General features: G+C 47.1%; 1 protein-coding gene across 1 annotated transcript; it reads right to left on the bottom strand.

Annotated features, from left to right (window-relative positions):
- Positions 1-1,714: 1,714 nt before the first annotated feature.
- Positions 1,715-17,156, bottom strand: LOC310781426 (sodium- and chloride-dependent GABA transporter 1-like; the record flags this gene model as incomplete). Its single annotated transcript, XM_083642055.1, has 14 exons — positions 1,715-2,098; positions 2,617-2,784; positions 2,944-3,044; positions 3,402-3,504; positions 3,777-3,908; positions 4,841-4,953; positions 5,113-5,237; positions 8,175-8,278; positions 8,417-8,551; positions 12,863-12,995; positions 13,578-13,687; positions 13,824-13,924; positions 14,220-14,351; positions 16,934-17,156. The coding sequence occupies 14 exons, from the start codon at positions 17,154-17,156 to the stop codon at positions 1,715-1,717; spliced, it is 2,064 nt and encodes a 687-aa protein (XP_083498181.1).
- Between the last annotated feature and the right edge of the window lie 5,344 nt (positions 17,157-22,500).

Raw genomic sequence — 22,500 nt, 5'->3', positions numbered from 1 at the left:
ATAATTGATCATTACACATAAAGTAAAATGAAAGGGCCACTTTGCCTATTTTCAACCGGCTTTGTTTCATTACAAAATCAATCGTATATTATGCAAATGAACAACGTTGACGTTCTCTCCGTCGTGCCTGGACCTCCTGGTCCAAATGATGTCATGATGATGTCACTTGGAGCAGTTTTGCCATGGTGTGTCACTATTACTGCCACTATCAATATCATTATTGCATTATTATCCACCTTCATTAGCAGAACTTCCTGGAACAAATGGCATCATAATGATGTCATTTGGTCCAGGGAGTTCTGTGAATGAACATAGGTCTAGGCAAGATGGAGGTAAGTTAAACATTGCTCATATATACGACTGATTTGTAAGGATACAAAGCTGCTTGAAAATGGGAAAAGTCACCCTTTAATGACTGTACTTAGACACAGAGTTGGTCCAGGTTTTTGTGCTAGCGTACAAAGTGGTATTTCATAGATCTTCCCAGTCATATAAACAGACTATGGATTTGTAGAAATTGGTTAGTAACTGGCTTAAGGCCTTCTCTGTTATTTTTTTCTTTGTCAGGAGACATTTCAGTATTTTGTTTTTACTGATGTTCCTGAGGAATGCATGCAAGACGTAAACAGGATTGACTGTCAGCGTTAAGGGATAGTCAATGTTTGTAAATCACTTTTCTAACCCTGTGCATTTTGTTTTTGTGTACTTTTTTTTTGTACCCTGTGCTTTGCCAACCATCCCGAACACTAAATGGCATCGTTTTTGCTTTTGTCTGCCTATTGATTTTGGTCCTCCATCACAACACATATAGTATAAAACATCCTAAAAATAATTCTACAAATGTTTGAATCACATAAAAGTTTTTTTCTCAAAAAAAAGGAAGGAAAAATAACAGTCTCTCACACACAAAATCTTTTGCAACAAATACTGGATTACTCCAGGCCTCCCAAACGTGAAACTTCTTATTGGCATTGTGCTTACTCAGAGCTCCCGTGTGCCATGTGGCCTTAGTTCACCTCACAGAGTGCTTACTCAGAGCTCCCGTGTGCCATGTGGCCTTAGTTCACCTCACAGACTTACTCAGAGCTCCCGTGTGCCATGTGGCCTTAGTTCACCTCACAGACTTACTCAGAGCTCCCGTGTGCCATGTGGCCTTAGTTCACCTCACAGACTTACTCAGAGCTCCCGTGTGCCATGTGGCCTTAGTTCACCTCACAGAGTGCTTACTCAGAGCTCCCGTGTGCCATGTGGCCTTAGTTCACCTCACAGAGTGCCACGTTTGGAAAAGAGACAACTGCATGAGGTTTAGTAAACATCCACAATCAAATTGACCCCATCCCAACACTCTCCAATGATGTCAATTTTGCTCACTACTTCATCTACTATATTCACACGGTATTTACTTGATTCATGAAGATATTCAACAAATTGCTATGCTATTTTCTATTTTTCTCTCTCACAGTATTACACAGTATGTTTACATTTTTTTTTTTTCAGATTGATGGTAATATTTGTGAACACTAACAGTCTTTGACCAAACCAATAAGATATCATTGGCCTGGTTTTTTACAAATGCAGAAAAAAAAAACGTGGTTTGAAAATGTGTTTTGTTCGCATATTGCCCCCGGAGGTAGGTGAATCAATTAAAATCTTGAAAGTCCTTTGTAATAATGTTCTCTTTTGTCTCCACGCTCCACGAGGGTTTCTTCGGTGTCTACACGATGGCCTCTGCGTTGGTCAGGTTAGCGGTCGGGCTCGTTGGGTTGACGGGCTTCACGGGCTCCGTCGGGCTGGCCAGGTTGGGTGGCGGGCTGGTCGTCGTGGCGGGGGGGTCGGCTGGACTGGCTGTGGCAGTGGGACTGGCTGCAGGGTTCACAGGGCTAACAGCGCTAGCAGCGCTGGCCGGGTTAGCGGGGGTCGTGGGGCTGCTCAAGTCGACGGGAGCCGGGCTGGTTGGGCTAGCAGGGTTCGCAGGAGCGGGGCTGGTTGGGCTAGCGGGGCCAGGTAGGTTAGCGGTGTTGGTCTCCGCCTGCTGCTCAGGTCCGTTCTCCTTAGGCCGCCTGACCACTGCAGGAGGCCGGAGCATTATATGGAGTCGCTGGGAGAGATGATGATAAGAGAGATGATGTAGTAATTAAGTAAGAGAGGGGGTCATAAGCAAATGACCTGATCACTCAGGATGGGACGGTATTTTGAAATTCAATATATCACAATACCAAAATGTTACAAGACATATCGTGGGGCAGAACAATGAGTCACAATAGCTCCATTTGATTCTGCTGTAATAATCTCAAATGAGATGGCTTTCCCATCACAATTTCTTCATCAATTTCATAAATTATTTGCATTTTGTACTGATTTTTTTTTTTTTTTTTTTTAATAAATTGTAGTTTACATTATAGCAAGTCGATGCTATGGCTAGAAAGATTTGTGGCTCAGAAATAAATATTTATTACTTTGTATTGTGGTTGTATTGAATCATAAACCCCATATTCTGTTTCGAATCGTGTTGTGCGATCAAGTATATCATCCCATTCCTACAAATCAATGAGCACATGGACAACCCACACGCAATCAAAAACGTATTGCCCAACACGCCCCGCCGATCGTTCTCACCTCTTTGTAGGTGCCCTTGAGTCCGAGGTACATGTAGATCATGTATCCTGGTATGAGGATCATGGAGGACATGGCCATGAGCCAGCCCACTCCCTGACCCCAGGCCGGGAACACGTAGTCTCCCATCTTGAGCGGAACCATTTGCACGGCGCTGAACAAGAACACGCCCTGCGGGCAGACACGGGCCGCTTTATGCACTTGGTTACGGGGCAAACACACTGTCTCAGCCTGACGCGGCTCCAGGCACGCAATATTGACTTCATTTATTGCGTTCATTTTTCATGGCATGACTTTGGATGTGCTGCCGGATTAGTCGGGAGTACTCACGGCAACGATGAGAGGGGTGAACACCACCCAGCACATCTTCCACCATATACACGGCTTGTAGCCAATCATCTCCTCGATGTTGTCGTAGAACCTGTTCACACCTGCGAGACAAATGAATGTGTGATCAAAATATTCGTATCCAATTTATTTCAATTTGCCGCCGGTCTGCCATGCATGACGATGAGGAAGGTCTGCCATGCATGACGATGAGGAAGGCGAGCTAGAACACACGGGTGCTCATGACCTTGAGGCTAAACAGCGTTTGACGCTGTGCTAGTGTGTCTATGGATGTGTATGAAGTTACTACATCTTCTAACGTTTGTATTTAACCAGACCGTTCACATCTGTCATGTTTCATCATCGTAACTTGTTAACAGAAGGACATTTTTTGCTATTTTTATTTATTTATTTTTTTGTTTTTTTTGCTACAGTATACACAACACACTTATGATACACACCATAACACCAGGATATGGAGATGCACTCAAAGAAGACCAAGAAGAGCAGACACATCCCACTGGCAGAGTAGTAGTCAAACAGTTTGAACACATAGATGCCACCCTGGTTACAGAAAAATGGACACCTGTCATACAAAGAGTGTATGTACAGATACAGCTTAACATACTCCACTCAAATAGACACAAATGCATTCCCCCAAAAAAACAAAGAACAGAGCAGAAAATCTAAATATTTAACCCTGCCCTCACCCACTATAAAATGCAATTGATTTGAGATTTGAGAGCTTATAGCATATTGAATGTACTGCGCCTGCTGATTGTAATGCTGAACCTGCCATATGCCTTCATACTGTAGCTAGTGGGAGGCAGCTGTACCTGTGTGATGTTTGACAGTCCGATCACATAGGACACCAGGCAGACGACTGCAATGAAGAGCTCTCGCCTGCCCCTGAGGGCCCTGGGAAACTCATCCACCAGGGCAGTGATGAAGCCTTCCACAGTGCAGAACTGGAGGATAGAAGCAGAGATATACAGTAGCATTTAGCATCAACTGCTTGTGTCATTTGTGCTGTTTGCATCTTGTATCCCTGCTTACCGTCGCTATCTTTTCGCTATCTGTTCCCTGTCCCTCATTTCTCTTTTTTGTCCCTCTTGTTCTTTGTCGACTCATATTGTCAGCGTCTTTCGGTCATTGAAAAGTGCTTTAGAAGTTACATTAATTATTACTATTACTATTATTATTATTATTATTATTATTATTATTATTATTATTATTATTATTATTATTATTATTATTATTATTAAGCATGAGACTTGTGGATGTTTTGCAAGATGTTTTTTTTTTACCCTCTATTCCTCTTTGCATTTTCTCTCCACTATATGGTAAGATTTCCACTGAGTATTCCTTAACGAGCAAGCTTCATTTTAATGGTGAGGTTGACTGACAATGACGCATTGCAGAAGGTTGCAATGTGCTAAAAACCACGGAACAAAATTGCCCATGTAATGTTCTGAAATGACCCAGCATTTGATTCATGGAGGACATTTTGGTAATAGCTGTGACATACAACAGACCATTACTTTGACATTTATTATAGGGTTATGATTTATGTATTTGACTGTGAGGCACTGGTGGGTCCTAGCTGGCGTGTAGCTGCATTTAGTAGGTTTGTCTCTAAGTTGCTGTGGCCTTATTTTTAACCCGGAGATCACACATAAAATCAAGAAACGTGGACGTTGGAACCTGCGGGGCAGATAGAGGTGATAAAGCTGCATTAAAAAGACTTGACAGCTCATGTCAAAGCTCAGCTATATCTGTCCACAAGGAGCAAATGACGTGCTCATCATGCAGAGAGAGTATAGTGATATGTAGCCTACCTGCTTTAACATATTGAGGTCAAACCGTGAGCAGATCATCTCCAAGCCCCTTCCTTCCTTACCTGGCTGTCTATCCCCAGCATGAGCAACATGGAGAAGAACAGAATGGCCCAGAGCGGAGACACGGGCAACTGGGTTACAGCCTCCGGATAGGCCAGGAAAGCCAAGCCCGGGCCTGGAGAGGGAATAGGAAAAACCATGGAGCTCAGGCATTACTGTATATAGCAACACATTCTCATGTAGAACGGGGATGGCAAAATGTGCGAAGTCACGATCGAGGACGGTGCAGCTTTTTGTGAAGTGGCAGAACGATCACAGTGGATTCAGTCGTTACCTGAAGCTGCTACGTCGGCGATGGACTTCTTTGTCACGTGTGCCATGAAGCCGACGATGGAGAAGATGACTAAGCCGGCAAACATGCTGGTACACGAGTTGATGCAGCACACGATGATGGAGTCTCTGGGGAGAGGGAATATCAAACAGGCCTGTTGTCAGAGATCTGTGATCTGTTGTCAGAGATGCTTCCCTGAAAGCGGTCCACACAGGAGAGAGTCAGGCCCTGTCTTTTAGAGTAGCTGATAGAACACAGCACTGCTGTTTATTTCTGTTGATCATATACAATTGTTTGTCGAAAACATATTTTTTGCTGTGCAATACAGACATACATGCAATCTTACTACAGTACCGGTACTATAATTGGAGAGCTGTCTGTCTGTCTGGAGTTTCGAGGAGCACTGTTGCTCCGATTGCCTCAGAAATAGTCTCTGCTTCCCACTGATGATGTCATAGATGATGTCACTCGAGTGACATAACAATTGCTTGAGTCAGTTGAGTGACATCACTGTTGACATCACTCACTGATGAAATCACAATTGCACGAGTAACACCCTATCCTTGATGCGAAGTGACTTAGCCAATTTTAACTAAGGAGAAGATAGGGAACCAGATGATGGCTTCTGCCCCTGGGCTGAAAGCTCTATTAACGCAGGACGCCTTCATGAAGGTGAAGGTGCGTTGCTCAGGAGGGATGAGGAGCGGAGGAACATAAGACGAGGCGCAACAGCCAAGATCAAGGAGGTGTGAGAAACACCGGAAACTTGAAAGAAGAAGAAGAACCAGGTCTAGAGTGAGACCATCCAACTGTGAGCAAACTGTGAGCAAACTCCACACAGAAAGGCCCTCTTGATGAGATAGCCCACCTGGGCAGGCACTGAAGACATGGGGGGGGGACACACACCCTCAGCACCCACAGTGTCACAGGCGAGAATTGAACCCAGGACCTTCTAGCTGTGAGGCAACATCACTACCACTGCGCCACCGTGCCCGCGAGCTGCATAGGAACCTACAAGCAGGTCCTGACCATACTCTCAAGAATGGCACCCAGGTGGTGGTGGTGCAGATGATGGACAAGGTGGTTGAATGTGAGATTTCTGTAGGGACAGACCAGGTGAAATCATCACTGTTGACATTGTGACAATTACATCACTGATGGTGTCACTGATGATGTCACTGTTGACATTATGATGTCACAGATGATGTTATTGTTGACATCACTGTCATAAAGGTGAGGCTAAAGCTTAATTTATACTTATTAGAAAGTGTCGCTCAGCACATGGTCACAGACGAAAAAGAAAGTGACGCTCATGGTGTTGCATTTATACTTCAGTGAATGTTCGCCTCGGTTCAACGGTCACGTGACACCCGTGCTGCAGACAGCACCTGCAAACCACCTCGGAGGCAAGATGTAATGTACTTGACTGCAGCCGCATATAAACGACACACAACTCACCTCCTCTCTCTCTCTGGGAAATGCACAATGTTCTTTGTGATTTTCACAAAGTCATACATCAAGGACAGGCTGATAAAAATAGCAGAGACACATTCATTCATTTCAATGAGTGAAAACCAAAACAAGGAAATCAAGCATGTGCCGTCTATATAGCCAATCAGACTTGCGCGACACATCGTGACGTAGTGAGCGACACTAGACATTTCACCAGGTAGCAGACACTGCTGCTCGCCGACACTTGAAAGTGTCGACTCAAGTCCTCATTTCTGTCGCGACCATTTCAAAAGTGTCGGCAGACAAAGCATAAATTGGGCTTAAGTGGTGGGAGTATAGGTAGGACTGCTACTACACTACTTGACTGTGCCAACAATGCCCAAAAGGAAGCAACGGGCACTCTCCAATCCCGGAGCCAAGCCGCAAGAAAACTGGCTCGATGCAGATAAACTCAGAGGCAAGAATGAAAGTCAGACCCCATAGCAGGTGATAAGACGACTTGTCGTCTGCCCAGAAGTCTGCCCAAGCACCTCGCTCCTGCATCCCCATCGCATGTATCCTCAGCTTCACCCAAGTTCAATAGAGCAGAGAGCCTTCTTTTGTCCAGTAAAAATACCACCCGGCACTTCTCAATTCTCAAACCTCTTCAGGAAAAATGCCACCCGGCAGTTTATCAAACCTCCAGTAAAAATTGTCCCTATCGCGAGCCTCAACCCCTACCAATGCAAGTGGACGACCAGAGCCTGAGTCACCAACAAGGCCAGCATCCACACATGGAGGAACTGTAGAGAGGGCAAGCTCTTCTCTGAGATGCTGGATGAGAGTGGGGAGATTAGGTGGACAAGGTGTTCCCTTTAGTGGAGCAAGACAAGGTGTACTAACTTCTTTTCACCTGACAACGTGGAGCTTCACTGGCAGGATGTAGCACGTAGGCGGATCACGCTATTCCCCCCAGTTACCTTCTGCCCCGAGCAGGCGCCCCGGCCAACCAGAGGGAGGCGCTAGTGCACTAATGATGGCACTTCTATTGTGACATCACCGCTATGCGAGCTTTGGGATTTTGCGGACCAACATTTTTGGGTGGACCGACCGACCAACCCATCAAGTGAATTATAGAGTTGGGACCATGACTGGTCACAGCTAAAGAAAAGTGCACCCATGGCGCATCGTCTCCAGAGTAGCCCAGAATTTGAGCATGCGCAGCATGCAACATTTCTTGTCGAATTACTCCAAATCTATTTTTTATATACGCAAAAATTGCATTTATCAGTGCAGCCTTTTATTATCAAATGAATTGTAAGAATCAGTATCATTATCATTGAGTTAAAATCAGATCAACTGAAATGAAAGCAACTATTCTTATGCAACTGATCATTTGTGTGACCCAGAACCAGCTGAGAAAACAATAATTGTTGCAGACCCAAAAGTAAGAAGCTCTACCCATTTGATTGCTATTATTTTCATGCTGGCAATTAACTTACAGTGAATTGATTAAGAGTCTTAAGGGCAGATAATATACAGTATAATTGTGCCAATTTAATGTTGTATTGAATGCATCAGTGTAAAAGTAATGATTCAGCATCTCCTCATTCACTCATTATCCACAGTCTTACCTGTAAACATTGTTATTGAACGGGTTGTAGCTGCCCAGAGCTATAAGTGAGCCCAGTCCCAACCCGTACGAGAAGAAGATCTGGGTAGCTGCATCCAGCCATACCTGACAAAGGAACACAACCTTTTTTTAACCGCATGGGACACAAGTTGTGTTAACAACAAGCAGTGTTGTGTTACACAACACTGCTCACTGCTCACTCAGGCATGTAGCGATCGGGCTGTTAAAGCATATCACCATTACCTCCGATTCTTTGAGCTTCTCAAAGTTGGGGGTGATGTAGAAGAGAATTCCTTCTCGAGCTCCAGGTAGAGTCACTCCACGGATGAAGAGAATAAACAGCATGAAGTAGGGATACGTAGCTGAGAAGTAAACGACCTATGAAATGTGAGACGGTTATCAGCAGGGAGGCAACAACACATTAGACCGTTGCATCCTCCTAAGGATATTTGTAAATGATGCATGTAGAATTAGCACATTTGCAAGTCACCCTATTCAGAAATCAAAGCCCCTTTGGTTCAAAAGACGTTCCAGATTTATTTCCTCCAGTCTCTCTTTCACAGACAAAAGAGAGAACAGATGAAACGACACAATATTCAGTCGAGAAATTCATTGCGGGTTCACTTTGATTCAGCTCCTCCCTCTCTCTGTGCATTGATCACACTGTGCAGGTGATATGTAGCTCCTCCCTCTCTCTCTGTGCGTTGATCACACTGTGCAGGTGATATGTAGCTCCTCCCTCTCTCTGTGCATTGATCACACTGTGCATGTGATCTGTAGCTCCTCCCTCTCTCTGTGCATTGATCACACTGTGCATGTGATCTGTAGCTCCTCCCTCTCTCTCTCTGTGCATTGATCACACTGTGCAGGTGATATGTAGCTCCTCCCTCTCTCTGTGCATTGATCACACTGTGCATGTGATCTGTAGCTCCTCCCTCTCTCTCTCTGTGCATTGATCACACTGTGCATGTGATCTGTAGCTCCTCCCTCTCTCTGTGCATTGATCACACTGTGCATGTGATGTGTAGCTCCTCCCTCTCTCTCTCTCTGTGCATTGATCACACTGTGCAGGTGATATGTAGCTCCTCCCTCTCTGTGCATTGATCACACTGTGCATGTGATCTGTAGCTCCTCCCTCTCTCTCTCTGTGCATTGATCACACTGTGCATGTGATCTGTAGCTCCTCCCTCTCTCTCTGTGCATTGATCACACTGTGCATGTGATCTGTAGCTCCTCCCTCTCTCTCTGTGCATTGATCACACTGGGTATGTGATGTGTAGCTCCTCCCTCTCTCTCTCTCTGTGCATTGATCACACTGTGCATGTGATCTGTAGCTCCTCTCTCTCTCTCTGTGCATTGATCACACTGTGCATGTGATCTGTAGCTCCTCTCTCTCTCTCTGTGCATTGATCACACTGTGCATGTGATCTGTAGCTCCTCCCTCTCTCTCTCTGTGCATTGATCACACTGTGCATGTGATCTGTAGCTCCTCCCTCTCTCTCTGTGCATTGATTACACTGTGCATGTGATCTGTAGCTCCTCCCTCTCTCTCTCTGTGCATTGATCACACTGTGCATGTGATCTGTAGCTCCTCCCTCTCTCTCTCTGTGCATTGATCACACTGTGCATGTGATGTGTAGCTCCTCCCTCTCTCTCTCTGTGCATTGATCACACTGTGCATGTGATCTGTAGCTCCTCCCTCTCTCTCTCTGTGCATTGATCACACTGTGCATGTGATGTGTAGCTCCTCCCTCTCTCTCTCTCTGTGCATTGATCACACTGTGCATATGATCTGTAGCTCCTCCCTCTCTCTCTCTGTGCATTGATCACACTGTGCATGTGATCTGTAGCTCCTCCCTCTCTCTCTGTGCATTGATCACACTGTGCATGTGATCTGTAGCTCCTCCCTCTCTCTCTGTGCATTGATCACACTGTGCATATGATCTGTAGCTCCTCCCTCTCTCTCTCTGTGCATTGATCACACTGTGCATGTGATCTGTAGCTCCTCCCTCTCTCTCTGTGCATTGATCACACTTTGCATGTGATGTGTAGCTCCTCCCTCTCTCTCTCTCTGTGCATTGATCACACTGGGTATGTGATGTGTAGCTCCTCCCTCTCTCTCTGTGCATTGATCACACTGTGCATGTGATCTGTAGCTCCTCCCTCTCTCTCTCTGTGCATTGATCACACTGTGCATGTGATGTGTAGCTCCTCCCTCTCTCTCTCTCTGTGCATTGATCACACTGTGCATGTGATCTGTAGCTCCTCCCTCTCTCTCTGTGCATTGATCACACTGTGCATGTGATGTGTAGCTCCTCCCTCTCTCTCTCTCTGTGCATTGATCACACTGTGTATGTGATGTGTAGCTCCTCCCTCTCTCTCTCTCTGTGCATTGATCACACTGTGCATGTGATATGTAGCTCCTCCCTCTCTCTCTCTGTGCATTGATCACACTGTGCATGTGATCTGTAGCTCCTCCCTCTCTTTCTGTGCATTGATCACACTGTGCATGTGATGTGTAGCTCCTCCCTCTCTCTCTGTGCATTGATCACACTGTGCATGTGATGTGTAGCTCCTCCCTCTCTCTCTGTGCATTGATCACACTGTGTATGTGATGTGTAGCTCCTCCCTCTCTCTCTGTGCATTGATCACACTGTGCATGTGATGTGTAGCTCCTCCCTCTCTCTCTCTCTGTGCATTGATCACACTGTGCATGTGATGTGTAGCTCCTCCCTCTCTCTCTCTGTGCATTGATCACACTGTGCATATGATGTGTAGCTCCTCCCTCTCTCTCTGTGCATTGATCACACTTTGCATGTGATGTGTAGCTCCTCCCTCTCTCTCTCTCTGTGCATTGATCACACTGTGTATGTGATGTGTAGCTCCTCCCTCTCTCTCTGTGCATTGATCACACTGTGCATGTGATGTGTAGCTCCTCCCTCTCTCTCTCTGTGCATTGATCACACTGTGCATGTGATGTGTAGCTCCTCCCTCTCTCTCTCTGTGCATTGATCACACTGTGCATGTGATCTGTAGCTCCTCCCTCTCTCTCTCTGTGCATTGATCACACTTTGCATGTGATGTGTAGCTCCTCCCTCTCTCTCTCTGTGCATTGATCACACTGTGCATGTGATGTGTAGCTCCTCCCTCTCTCTCTGTGCATTGATCACACTGTGCATGTGATCTGTAGCTCCTCCCTCTCTCTCTCTGTGCATTGATCACACTGTGCATGTGATGTGTAGCTCCTCCCTCTCTCTCTCTGTGCATTGATCACACTGTGCATGTGATGTGTAGCTCCTCCCTCTCTCTCTCTGTGCATTGATCACACTGTGCATGTGATGTGTAGCTCCTCCCTCTCTCTCTGTGCATTGATCACACTGTGCATGTGATGTGTAGCTCCTCCCTCTCTCTCTGTGCATTGATCACACTGTGCATGTGATCTGTAGCTCCTCCCTCTCTCTCTCTGTGCATTGGTCACACTGTGCATGTGATCTGTAGCTCCTCCCTCTCTCTCTCTGTGCATTGATCACACTGTGCATGTGATGTGTAGCTCCTCCCTCTCTCTCTCTCTGTGCATTGATCACACTGTGCATGTGATGTGTAGCTCCTCCCTCTCTCTGTGCATTGATCACACTGTGCATGTGATGTGTAGCTCCTCCCTCTCTCTCTCTCTGTGCATTGATCACACTGTGCATGTGATCTGTAGCTCCTCCCTCTCTCTCTCTCTGTGCATTGATCACACTGTGCATGTGATGTGTAGCTCCTCCCTCTCTCTCTCTGTGCATTGATCACACTGTGCATGTGATCTGTAGCTCCTCCCTCTCTCTCTCTGTGCATTGATCACACTGTGCATGTGATCTGTAGCTCCTCCCTCTCTCTCTGTGCATTGATCACACTGTGCATGTGATGTGTAGCTCCTCCCTCTCTCTCTCTCTGTGCATTGATCACACTGTGCATGTGATCTGTAGCTCCTCCCTCTCTCTCTCTCTGTGCATTGATCACACTGTGCATGTGATGTGTAGCTCCTCCCTCTCTCTGTGCATTGATCACACTGTGCATGTGATGTGTGAGCAAAACATACATGCAGGGGGGATGGGGGGTATTTTGTGACCAAAACCAATGTGATTTGCCATGGTCACATGACACACTAGACTTTGATTTGCCATGGTCACATGACACACTAGACTTTCAAAATGTAGCGCCATCAGGGAGGGAGAAGACAAAAGCAGATTCTAGTGTGCATGGCTGTTTGTTGCTCCTCCTATCATGAATCCACACACAGTACACAGACAGTATACACACAGTACCCACACAGTATACACACACAGTACAGTACACACACAGTACACACACAGTATACACACACAGTACACACACAGTACACACACAGTACACACACAGTACACACACAGTACACAGCGACACTAGTCACTCTGTCAGGAGGATTGGAATTAGAGGAGCTACCACGAGGCTGAGGAGATTAGCAAGCATGAGTGTTTGATGTCTCTCTTCTTATTCTAAAAATCAATCTGGACAAATACTCACTGCAATCCAAATGACTGATGAGGTGATATGAGAATGATAAACATTGCAATTTGCAAAGCTGTCACACCCTGAACCCTATTGGGAACCATAGCAGAGGAGGAGGCCTCAGATGCCTGAATCTGGTAATTGGTGTCCACGTCTTACCTTTCCTGTCCAGCTAACCCCTTTCCAGATACAGAAGTAGACAAGGACCCAGGCGATGGCCAGGGTTATAGCCAGCGGCCACCGAATCTGGCCTGGTATCTCCAAGCCATCGGTCTTTTGATGCATGTTGCGCCTATAAGATCAGAGCGAGCAACAATAAGACTATTATACACACAGGGAGACAACTGTGTACCAAAGGGGCTTGTCTTGTACTATAGAGAGCCAAAGTGGAACGTCACTTCCTGCTTCAGCACTGTACCAGAGATTTTCTTCCGCAATTTATTTTCCCATAGACATTTCGTAAAATGCTTATAAAAACAGTTATACTTGGTCAAACCAAACGGTTCAGCTATATTTAGAATCGGGAGAGACCACAGAACATTTCACTCGGACCAAAACTTTAAAAAACAACATCGAAAAAATATTTTCTTTAAACCCGCATTTCTTTTTACGTTTTTGGTCTGAGTTAAATGTTATGCGATCTCTCCTGTTTCTAAATATATCTGGACCATTTGGTTTGAACAAGTAAAACTATTTTTATAAGCATTTTTATGAAATGTCTATGGGAAAATAAATGGCGGATGAAAATCTCTGGTACAGTGCTGAAGCAGGAAGTGACGTTCCACTTTGGCTCTCTATATCTCGGGGAGGCATGCAGGGTATATACGGTGATGCTGTGCTGTTCTGAAGCAAGAGAAAGCACTCAATATCTTACTCCCAAAACTCCAGCACCGCACTGGTGAGATTGGTGGTGTCTACAATGCTGTAGTTGACATAACATCTCTCTGTGTTCCATGCATTGTTACATGAGCTCCATGGAAGTTCCTGAAAAGCAAAAGTAACAATGTCGTTCTCCTCCTTGACACACTTGGGGGATTTCAAAATCCTCCTCAGAAAGAAAAGCTTGAGCCTATGCTGGTGATGTGCTGTGGATCATGTGAGTGAGCTGTATCATACTTACAGTGGTGAAGGAGTTGTACAGGTAGTAAATTGCCCAAGAAATGATGACAATGTAGTAAATGTTAAGCCAGAAGGACAGGACAGCTGCTGCAAGGCCAACACCTAGACACAAATGGATATAATTTTTTTGGGTGAGGCAGTCTTTATAGTCACCTTCACAGTTTATGAGATAAGCCTGACATTAACCCATTGATACCTGATGCAGCATTTGTGTGCGTATCCCTGTAAGACCGCGAACCGCGTTAACGCGGTTCGCGGTCTTACAGGGATACGCACACAAATGAGGGATATACACGCAAATGCTGCATCAGGTATCAATGGGTTAAGGAATCAATTGACCTGTGTGTGTGTGTGTGTGTGTGTGTGTGTGCACGTGTGTGCGTGCCAGGAGGTATACCTTTAAACATAGGAGCCAGTTTCCAGACACCAAGCCCCCCAATGGAGGTGTACTGACCAAGGGAGCACTCCAGTAGAAACAAGGGCATTCCAGCAAATATGAGAGTCAAAAAATAGGGAATCAAGAAGGCTCCTGGATGGACAAGAGCATGTCAGTTAGGTTATGCATGACAATGAACACATATCCACCTGCACCGACAGCATGTCAGTTAGGTTATGCATGACAATGAACACATATCCACCTGCACCGATGCATGAGAAGACCACACGGCACGTCTGAGACATTGAATCAGGCTTGTAAATTTGGGTGATATTCATTATTTTCATCCGTCATTGAAAATGCTCGAGTCCAAGGACGTAGGCTAATTTAAGGGGGGGAACACAGGGGAATGTCCCCTGCACTTTTTCAGATAGCAGTACTGGACCCCGAGGCTAGCAGGCGCCGGGCTCGCTTTTTAAAGCTAGAGTGAAGCTATAGTAGGCTATATGAAACTAGAAGAGCGGTGGTGGATTCAGGCTGTTGGAAGAGCAGGCGTGACAAAATAAAAACGTGGCACCGCCAGTGTGGGAAATGCTATGATGCATCATATATGATGCAGGGCTTTCCATAAGGATATAGTGTAGCCAGCCAGGGGGGGTGGAGCCAGCCGGGGGGGGGGGCGGAGACAGCCAGGGGTGGGGGTGGGGGGGGGGGGGGGAGACGGCAGCTAGGGGGGTCCGGGGGCATGCAGAAATGTTTTGGCCTTAAAATCTGGTGGCCTCTGGCACATTCTATTGCCACTATTCCATCATATGCACTTATCTGAATGATTATGCACTGATCTTAATGATTATGCACTGATCTTAATCTTAATGATTATGCACTGATCTTAATGATTGCAATGCGTATTTGAATGAGTTTGCCTCCCTGATTGTAAACATAGAGAATTATTATATTGTGGCGTAACTGTATTGTCTGTTTTGCAATTTTGATGTCTTGGGTCCCCTACCATAAGCATTTCCTGCTTCTTTGGGGTCTCCCTTTCATGTGCCCCTCAATGTAACTGTATTCAACTGTGAATCTGCACGTGCCTTTAGGATGCATGAACCAAATCAATCAATCAAATAATGGAGGTCAATTCAAAATCGTATCAGAGTATTTGGCTAGCCTGTCATCACGGCACACACTTTGGGCCTTACAGCCTATTCACCTTATTCTTTGTCATTTTGTAATCGTCTTTCCGGTTTTAGACACGGAAGTAAATTACGCCTACCATAGTCATTTTTAGACTTGCCAAAAAGCTGTTTTCAAGCAAAAAAAAACCCAAACTGTTTTAAAGTTTTAATATTTTTCGGGTGAGAACGTAACATATATGTGACCAGTTTATCAGAATAACGCCTATTGGAAATATTTAACGAGCAGCGAGGACTGGGAGCGCTGGCTGTGCTGACACCGGTCGGACTAGCTATCTGTCAAACCCTACTGGCAGTGAGAAAACACTGTCGACGTGCTTTTGTAACTAACGTTAAATGCCGACCGGGTAACAGCCATCGGCTCCTCGCAGCAGTAACGCTATGAACATCTCACTGAAGTTGGCCGCAGTGTAGCTTAATTCTGAATGCTGCCAAACTTCATTCATTATTATAGTGACGTTTTGTTTTGAAATTGGCCGCCAACTAGCGCTGAACCGGAAGAACAAATACAATTGCGTGTAACGCGTAAGAGAGAAAAAGTGGGCGTGGTGAATAAAGTGAATAGGGGAGACTGACTGCAGTAGGACACTCCCTCTCATTTTCTTTCCTGGGCTTTTTCTCTCCATTGCAAACCAAGGACACTTCATTGTTTTCTCCCTTGGAAGGGCACTTCATGAGTTTCTCATCAGGAAGGCACCTGTAGGAAAGCTCAAGTGTATCCCTAGGTAAAAGCACCTATGTGATGTCCATGAGGAAACGTCTTGACATCCTCATGCATGATTATGTGATGTCCATGAGGAAACGTCTTGACATCCTCATGCATGATGCAGCACACCCTTTATGGCACTGCATCACATTTGATCCAGTGGAGGGGAACTTCTCCATTAGAGGGGCACCTAATTGGGCACTTCATCATGTTCTCTCACCTGTAGGTATAGAGACACTGCATGAAATAGGCCACGCCCATCACGGGGGAAAGCACTCTATTCACTTCCACACACCAGCGTCATTTTCCTTGAATTAAACATAGCTAAAAGCTGTTGTGTGCCACCCCCCCAACCCCCCCCCCCCCCCTCCCCCCCGTCTGAATCCGCCAGTGTCGAAGATGCAAGGCATCCATTGGTACGAACCATGTCATGCTAGCTTGTCGGATAGGGCGCTAAATAACGAGCTAAATTGGGAAAAACTGGCATGGTCATTTTCAAAGGGGTCCCTTCACCTTTCACTTTAAGATATCTGAATGAGAATGGGTTCTATGGGTACCCATGAGGACCACTTTATGCTAACATCATATGGTCTTGTTTTGTTACCTTAAAAAACACACAACATGACACCAAAAAACAACAACAAAACAAAGGCCTTTTGAGGACTTGGGCATGCAGCCTAGCGTACTGATTCTGTCCCCCTCACCTTTGAAATCAAAATCCCGTCCCTGCTCGAGTCTGTGCATCATGAGCAGCTGAACAGAACAGGCCGAACAGTAGCCCAGCCTCCACACTACACAGTATAATGATGTCAATTAGTTGTAAAAAGAGTGTTTACCTCCGCCGTTTTTTCCACACAGATAGGGAAATCTCCATACGTTGCCCAATCCAATTGCATAACCCACACAGGACAGAAGGAAATCAAATTTTCCCCCCCACGTTTCCCTTTCAGGGATCTCCTTTTTCTGCTTCACGTCCCCTGACTTGGGCTTGTCATTAATAGTCGCCACTTCATTCAGTTCTGTGACTTGTCCGTCCGTTTTGGTGCCGTTCGTCGCCATGTCTCTGGGTCTGGCAGAGGTCCTGGCAGTCGGACGGGAGGCTTCAGCACCAGTCCACGCAGACAGCAGCTTCGCGGTTTTTAGACCTAACCTTTGGACCGAATGTCTGGAAGGTGACGCCTGTTACAGACGCGGCTCGTCAGTCACCGTTAACCTGGAATCGTGAAAAGAGCAATAGGTCTGTTTCTCAGGACGCGCTCAAAATGCGGTGAAGCAAATATGGACACATCAACAGCTGAATTTAGCCTACAGCCCAGTAGGGTTAGGGTTAGCCTACAGCTGCCCAGTAGGTGCAGTAGAACAAATAATAGGTGAAAATAAATTCCCACTGACTTGCCCCATTTTACATTTGACCATGAAATGTTGCCAGTGAGAACATAGGCTACATTTGCGGCTCATGATCATTTGGATCCATGACAACATTCTCATTCATATATTATTCGACTCAAATAAACAAACACCACAAACCATCAATGTAATAATGTCATGCTGGACCTCCCCCTAAATAAAAGACAGACGGCCATCAATTAGGCCTACCAGCAGCCAGAACCAGATCGGCACACAGAGAGGCTAAACATTGAAATAAGTCAATCAAAGCAAAGATAAATTGACATTCCCGACATCAATGGGGAAAAAACTTTAAAACAAATGATAAGATACAAAACGTGCACCTGCAGCGCAAGACGCACAGTATAGCACCAGCAAAATAGCCTATGAGAATTAAGCACAATTACTACCTGCGGAGTGCAGACTCTCGATGATAATCCATATGCAGGATTTCAAGCGGCGGCGGGGAGACAGAGGTTCTCAAACAAACTCGAACAGAACGCATAGTGGAGACAAAGGGATGCCCAATGCGTAAAAGCTTTACGCATCAGGATGCACAAATAGCCACCCCGTTCCATCCGATTAATTGTGAAGGAAAAGCACTATCAAACGCTTCAGAAGGCGTCTTGCACAATCCAATACACTAGGGGACATCAGCGATCAATTCTGCATTTAATTGGCTATAACAGGTCCACAACTCATCCCGTAGTCGTTAAATTGACCACAGTAAGGTATTGGCCGATTCAATCACAATTTAATAATATCCATTACAATGACAATACAATGCTTATGCTTTTGCGAGACTCGGTTGAATGGCGTTTCACACGCACGCACGCACACACGCACGCACACACACACACACACACACACACACACACACACACGCACACGCACACGCACACGCACACACACACACACACACACACACACACACACACACACACACACACACACACACACGCACATGCACACACACACACACACACACACACACGCACACGTAGACAGAGGGAAGAATCCAGCACCCAATTTACTCACAATGAATGTGTGCTCTGTGCCACCGAGGACGCGCTGCCTGCCACGAATGTCGAAACGAGGTATCCGTGGATTCCTCCCCTTGATGAAGTTGTAAACTCCCAATTTTTCGTGGAACACAAATAGATTTTATTTCCATTAAAAGACTTCGAGGGACCCAGCCGCGTTAGAGGTGTCCAGGTGGGAGCTGTCCAGCGCGGAGCAGTGCTGAAGACTGGAGGAGGAGGCTGAAACAACACAGGCAGGCAGCAGCCGCTTCGCCTTGTGCGACTGTCTAACATCAACAACCAGAGAGACTAACTCCCATCTACACACAGCCTCAATGTCATCTCAAAGTCGCCCCCCCTCCTCCTTTTCACCCCCATCTATAGGCTGCACTGACATGCACTTGCAGCGCGTTTTCCCCTCAATATTTGCCGATTTCAAAATGTTTATAGGCTAGTAGCCTAATAAGTAGCCTAGCCTACTACCCTGTTTTAATATTGAGGCATTCGCATGCTGCAGTGGATAGACACGAGCTCCCATAAACAAGCAAGTTTGTATTATAGTGAATAAACTCGAGGGAAATTAGCCGCTGTCCATTCTATAAAGTGACCAAATAGGCTATTGGACAGTCTTGGTGTGTTATGGTGGTTATGGGCTGTCATTACACCCCCCCCCCCCCCAAAAAAAATAAAAGGGGGAGGGGGGTAAAATCAACCTCCGCTCGACTAATTTAATATCATGTCATGTCGAGGTGCAAAATGGAAACATATGGAGGGCAGAAGCACTAGGTCCAAAAAAACGCCTGTCTATTTGGAAGGTGAGGCCAGTCGCAGGTGTGACAAATCTGGCAAATTGTGATAAAGCGAGTCCATTAAAGGAAGAAAGCATCGTCTGGTCTGACTGTAACCGTCTGAAGCCCGACGTCTCCAGAATGAAAGGGACGATGATGATGTGAGAACAGTCAAACTCGTGGACCCATGATTCACACATTGGGTGTTTCAGCATGACATCAAGCAGGCTGAAACAATGAATAAAAGTCACGTTTTTCTGCTTCTTCTTCTACCAGGAAAATGAAAGACAAGAAGAAAATTGTAGCACAAATTCTTCAAGTTGGAAGAGAAATGGTGAGTGATTCAGAACCGATATAAAATGTGTGCACAGTCATGTTTGATCTCGAAATAAGTTTTTGCCTGATTCTGAACACTGATGCCCTGTTAGATGTAGACCAACTTTTTAAGTGAGCAATGCTTGCTCTTCACTTTGGTTCAGCAGAATTGCTAGGCTCTTTAGTTTGTCTGGATGTTAAGAAAAACAATTGGACCCTCATTTAGTTTGATCTATCATTTATTTTATTTTCAAACAGCCTGTTGGTGTCACTTCCATATGGAACAGGGCCGTGCAGAGATCTTTGGGGCAGGTGCTCAATGTTCAAAAGTGCCACATGCAGACCAAACTTGTGAACATATTTTTGAGTACCGTTGTATAGTTCACATGCTTTCACACCACTTTGCTTAGTTTGCACAGTCATTTCCACACTCACCTCTATATCATCATTATCAACATATCGGATATGAAGAAAAAGATACAATCATAGAACAGAGGTTTTCAAAGTGGGAGGTGGGAACGGCTTCAGGGTAGGTTCAGTGAATGGAAGTGGGAAAATATGACATTCGTTTTTAAATTTATTTTCACTCTATAGCTTTAAAATTGAGCACACTACAGCAGTGGTTCTCAAATGGGGGTCCGGGGACCCCCAGGCACTTTGCAAGGGGGTCCGCGAAAAGTTGTCAGGAAAATAAAAATAACAACTTTTTTGTTGTTGCAAAAGCTTCATAGTTCAATGAAAATATTTTATATTAAATGCTTCATGGATTGTATTCTAACCTACTGTAACAAACCTATCAATTAAAATGTCAAAGCACGTTACCGTGGAAACAATTTAGCTTAGCCCAAAATCACAAATCAGAATGAGGGGGGCGCCAGTATATTTTCTATCTTGTAAGGGGTCCTTGGCTGAAAAACATTTGAGAACCTCTGCTCTACAGCCTCTGAAAGACAGTAATGTCGGCCGAGGATGAAAACACTTTGGACGTCAGGTCGCAGAGGTGCAGGTGCTTAAGCACCCCCCCCCCCCCCGCATGTGCCTGATACTGAAAGTGATAACATGCAGATGCTGATACTTCCCTACAGTCATGTCACTGACTTGAGGTGGAGTGGGTGTGCTGCTCCATGTGGAGTAAACTGTTGGAGATGCTGCTGGTGTTGAGATCAAGGCCATTGAGGCAGTACAGCAGACTAAAGTGTGAATGTATCTCAGGCTGAGAGGGCACCAGATGGCAAAACCAATGAGGGGTGAACTAACCCAGTAAATGATACCACATGAAATGTAGCATTTAAAATCCCATCTGCGTTGCTGCTGTCCCTGTGGACGTGTGAAACGTGGCACGCATTTATACACCTGCTGATGGCGTGCTCACACCCGTCCAGCAGGGCTGGTGACATGTCTGCTCCGCCTGCTGACCTCCTCACCCCCACATGCTGACCTCCTCACCCCCGCCTGCTGACCTCCTCACCCCCGCCTGCTGACCTCCTCACCCCCACATGCTGACCTCCTCACCCCCACATGCTGACCTCCTCACCCCCGCCTGCTGACCTCCTCACCCCCACATGCTGACCTCCTCACCCCCGCCTGCTGACCTCCTCACCCCCACATGCTGACCTCCTCACCCCCACATGCTGACCTCCTCACCCCCACATGCTGACCTCCTCACCCCCACATGCTGACCTCCTCACCCCCGCCTGCTGACCTCCTCACCCCCGCCTGCTGACCTCCTCACCCCCACATGCTGACCTCCTCACCCCCACATGCTGACCTCCTCACCCCCCCACATGCTGACCTCCTCACCCCCGCCTGCTGACCTCCTCACCCCCACATGCTGACCTCCTCACCCCCGCCTGCTGACCTCCTCACCCCCGCCTGCTGACCTCCTCACCCCCGCCTGCTGACCTCCTCACCCCCACATGCTGACCTCCTCACCCCCGCCTGCTGACCTCCTCACCCCTGCCTGCTGACCTCCTCACCTCCGCCTGCTGACCTCCTCACCCCCGCCTGCTGACCTCCTCACCCCCACATGCTGACCTCCTCACCCCCGCCTGCTGACCTCCTCACCCCCACATGCTGACCTCCTCACCCCCGCCTGCTGACCTCCTCACCCCCACATGCTGACCTCCTCACCCCCGCCTGCTGACCTCCTCACCCCCACATGCTGACCTCCTCACCCCCCCGCCTGCTGACCTCCTCACCCCCGCCTGCTGACCTCCTCACCCCCGCCTGCTGACCTCCTCACCCCCACATGCTGACCTCCTCACCCCCACCTGCTGACCTCCTCACCCCCACATGCTGACCTCCTCACCCCCACATGCTGACCTCCTCACCCCCACATGCTGACCTCCTCACCCCCGCCTGCTGACCTCCTCACCCCCACATGCTGACCTCCTCACCCCCGCCTGCTGACCTCCTCACCCCCGCCTGCTGACCTCCTCACCCCCACATGCTGACCTCCTCACCCCCACATGCTGACCTCCTCACCCCCGCCTGCTGACCTCCTCACCCCCGCCTGCTGACCTCCTCACCCCCACATGCTGACCTCCTCACCCCCGCCTGCTGACCCCCTCACCCCCACATGCTGACCTCCTCACCCCCACATGCTGACCTCCTCACCCCCACATGCTGACCTCCTCACCCCCCCGCCTGCTGACCTCCTCACCCCCGCCTGCTGACCTCCTCACCCCCGCCTGCTGACCTCCTCACCCCCACATGCTGACCTCCTCACCCCCGCCTGCTGACCTCCTCACCCCCGCCTGCTGACCTCCTCACCCCCGCCTGCTGACCTCCTCACCCCCACATGCTGACCTCCTCACCCCCACATGCTGACCTCCTCACCCCCACATGCTGACCTCCTCACCCCCGCCTGCTGACCTCCTCACCCCCACATGC

Source organism: Poromitra crassiceps (assembly GCF_964638095.1).
Source record: "Poromitra crassiceps genome assembly, chromosome: 8".
Lineage (NCBI taxonomy): Eukaryota > Metazoa > Chordata > Actinopteri > Beryciformes > Melamphaidae > Poromitra > Poromitra crassiceps.
Note: the sequence above shows the minus strand (reverse complement) of the source record. Positions and strands in the feature narration are given on the sequence as shown.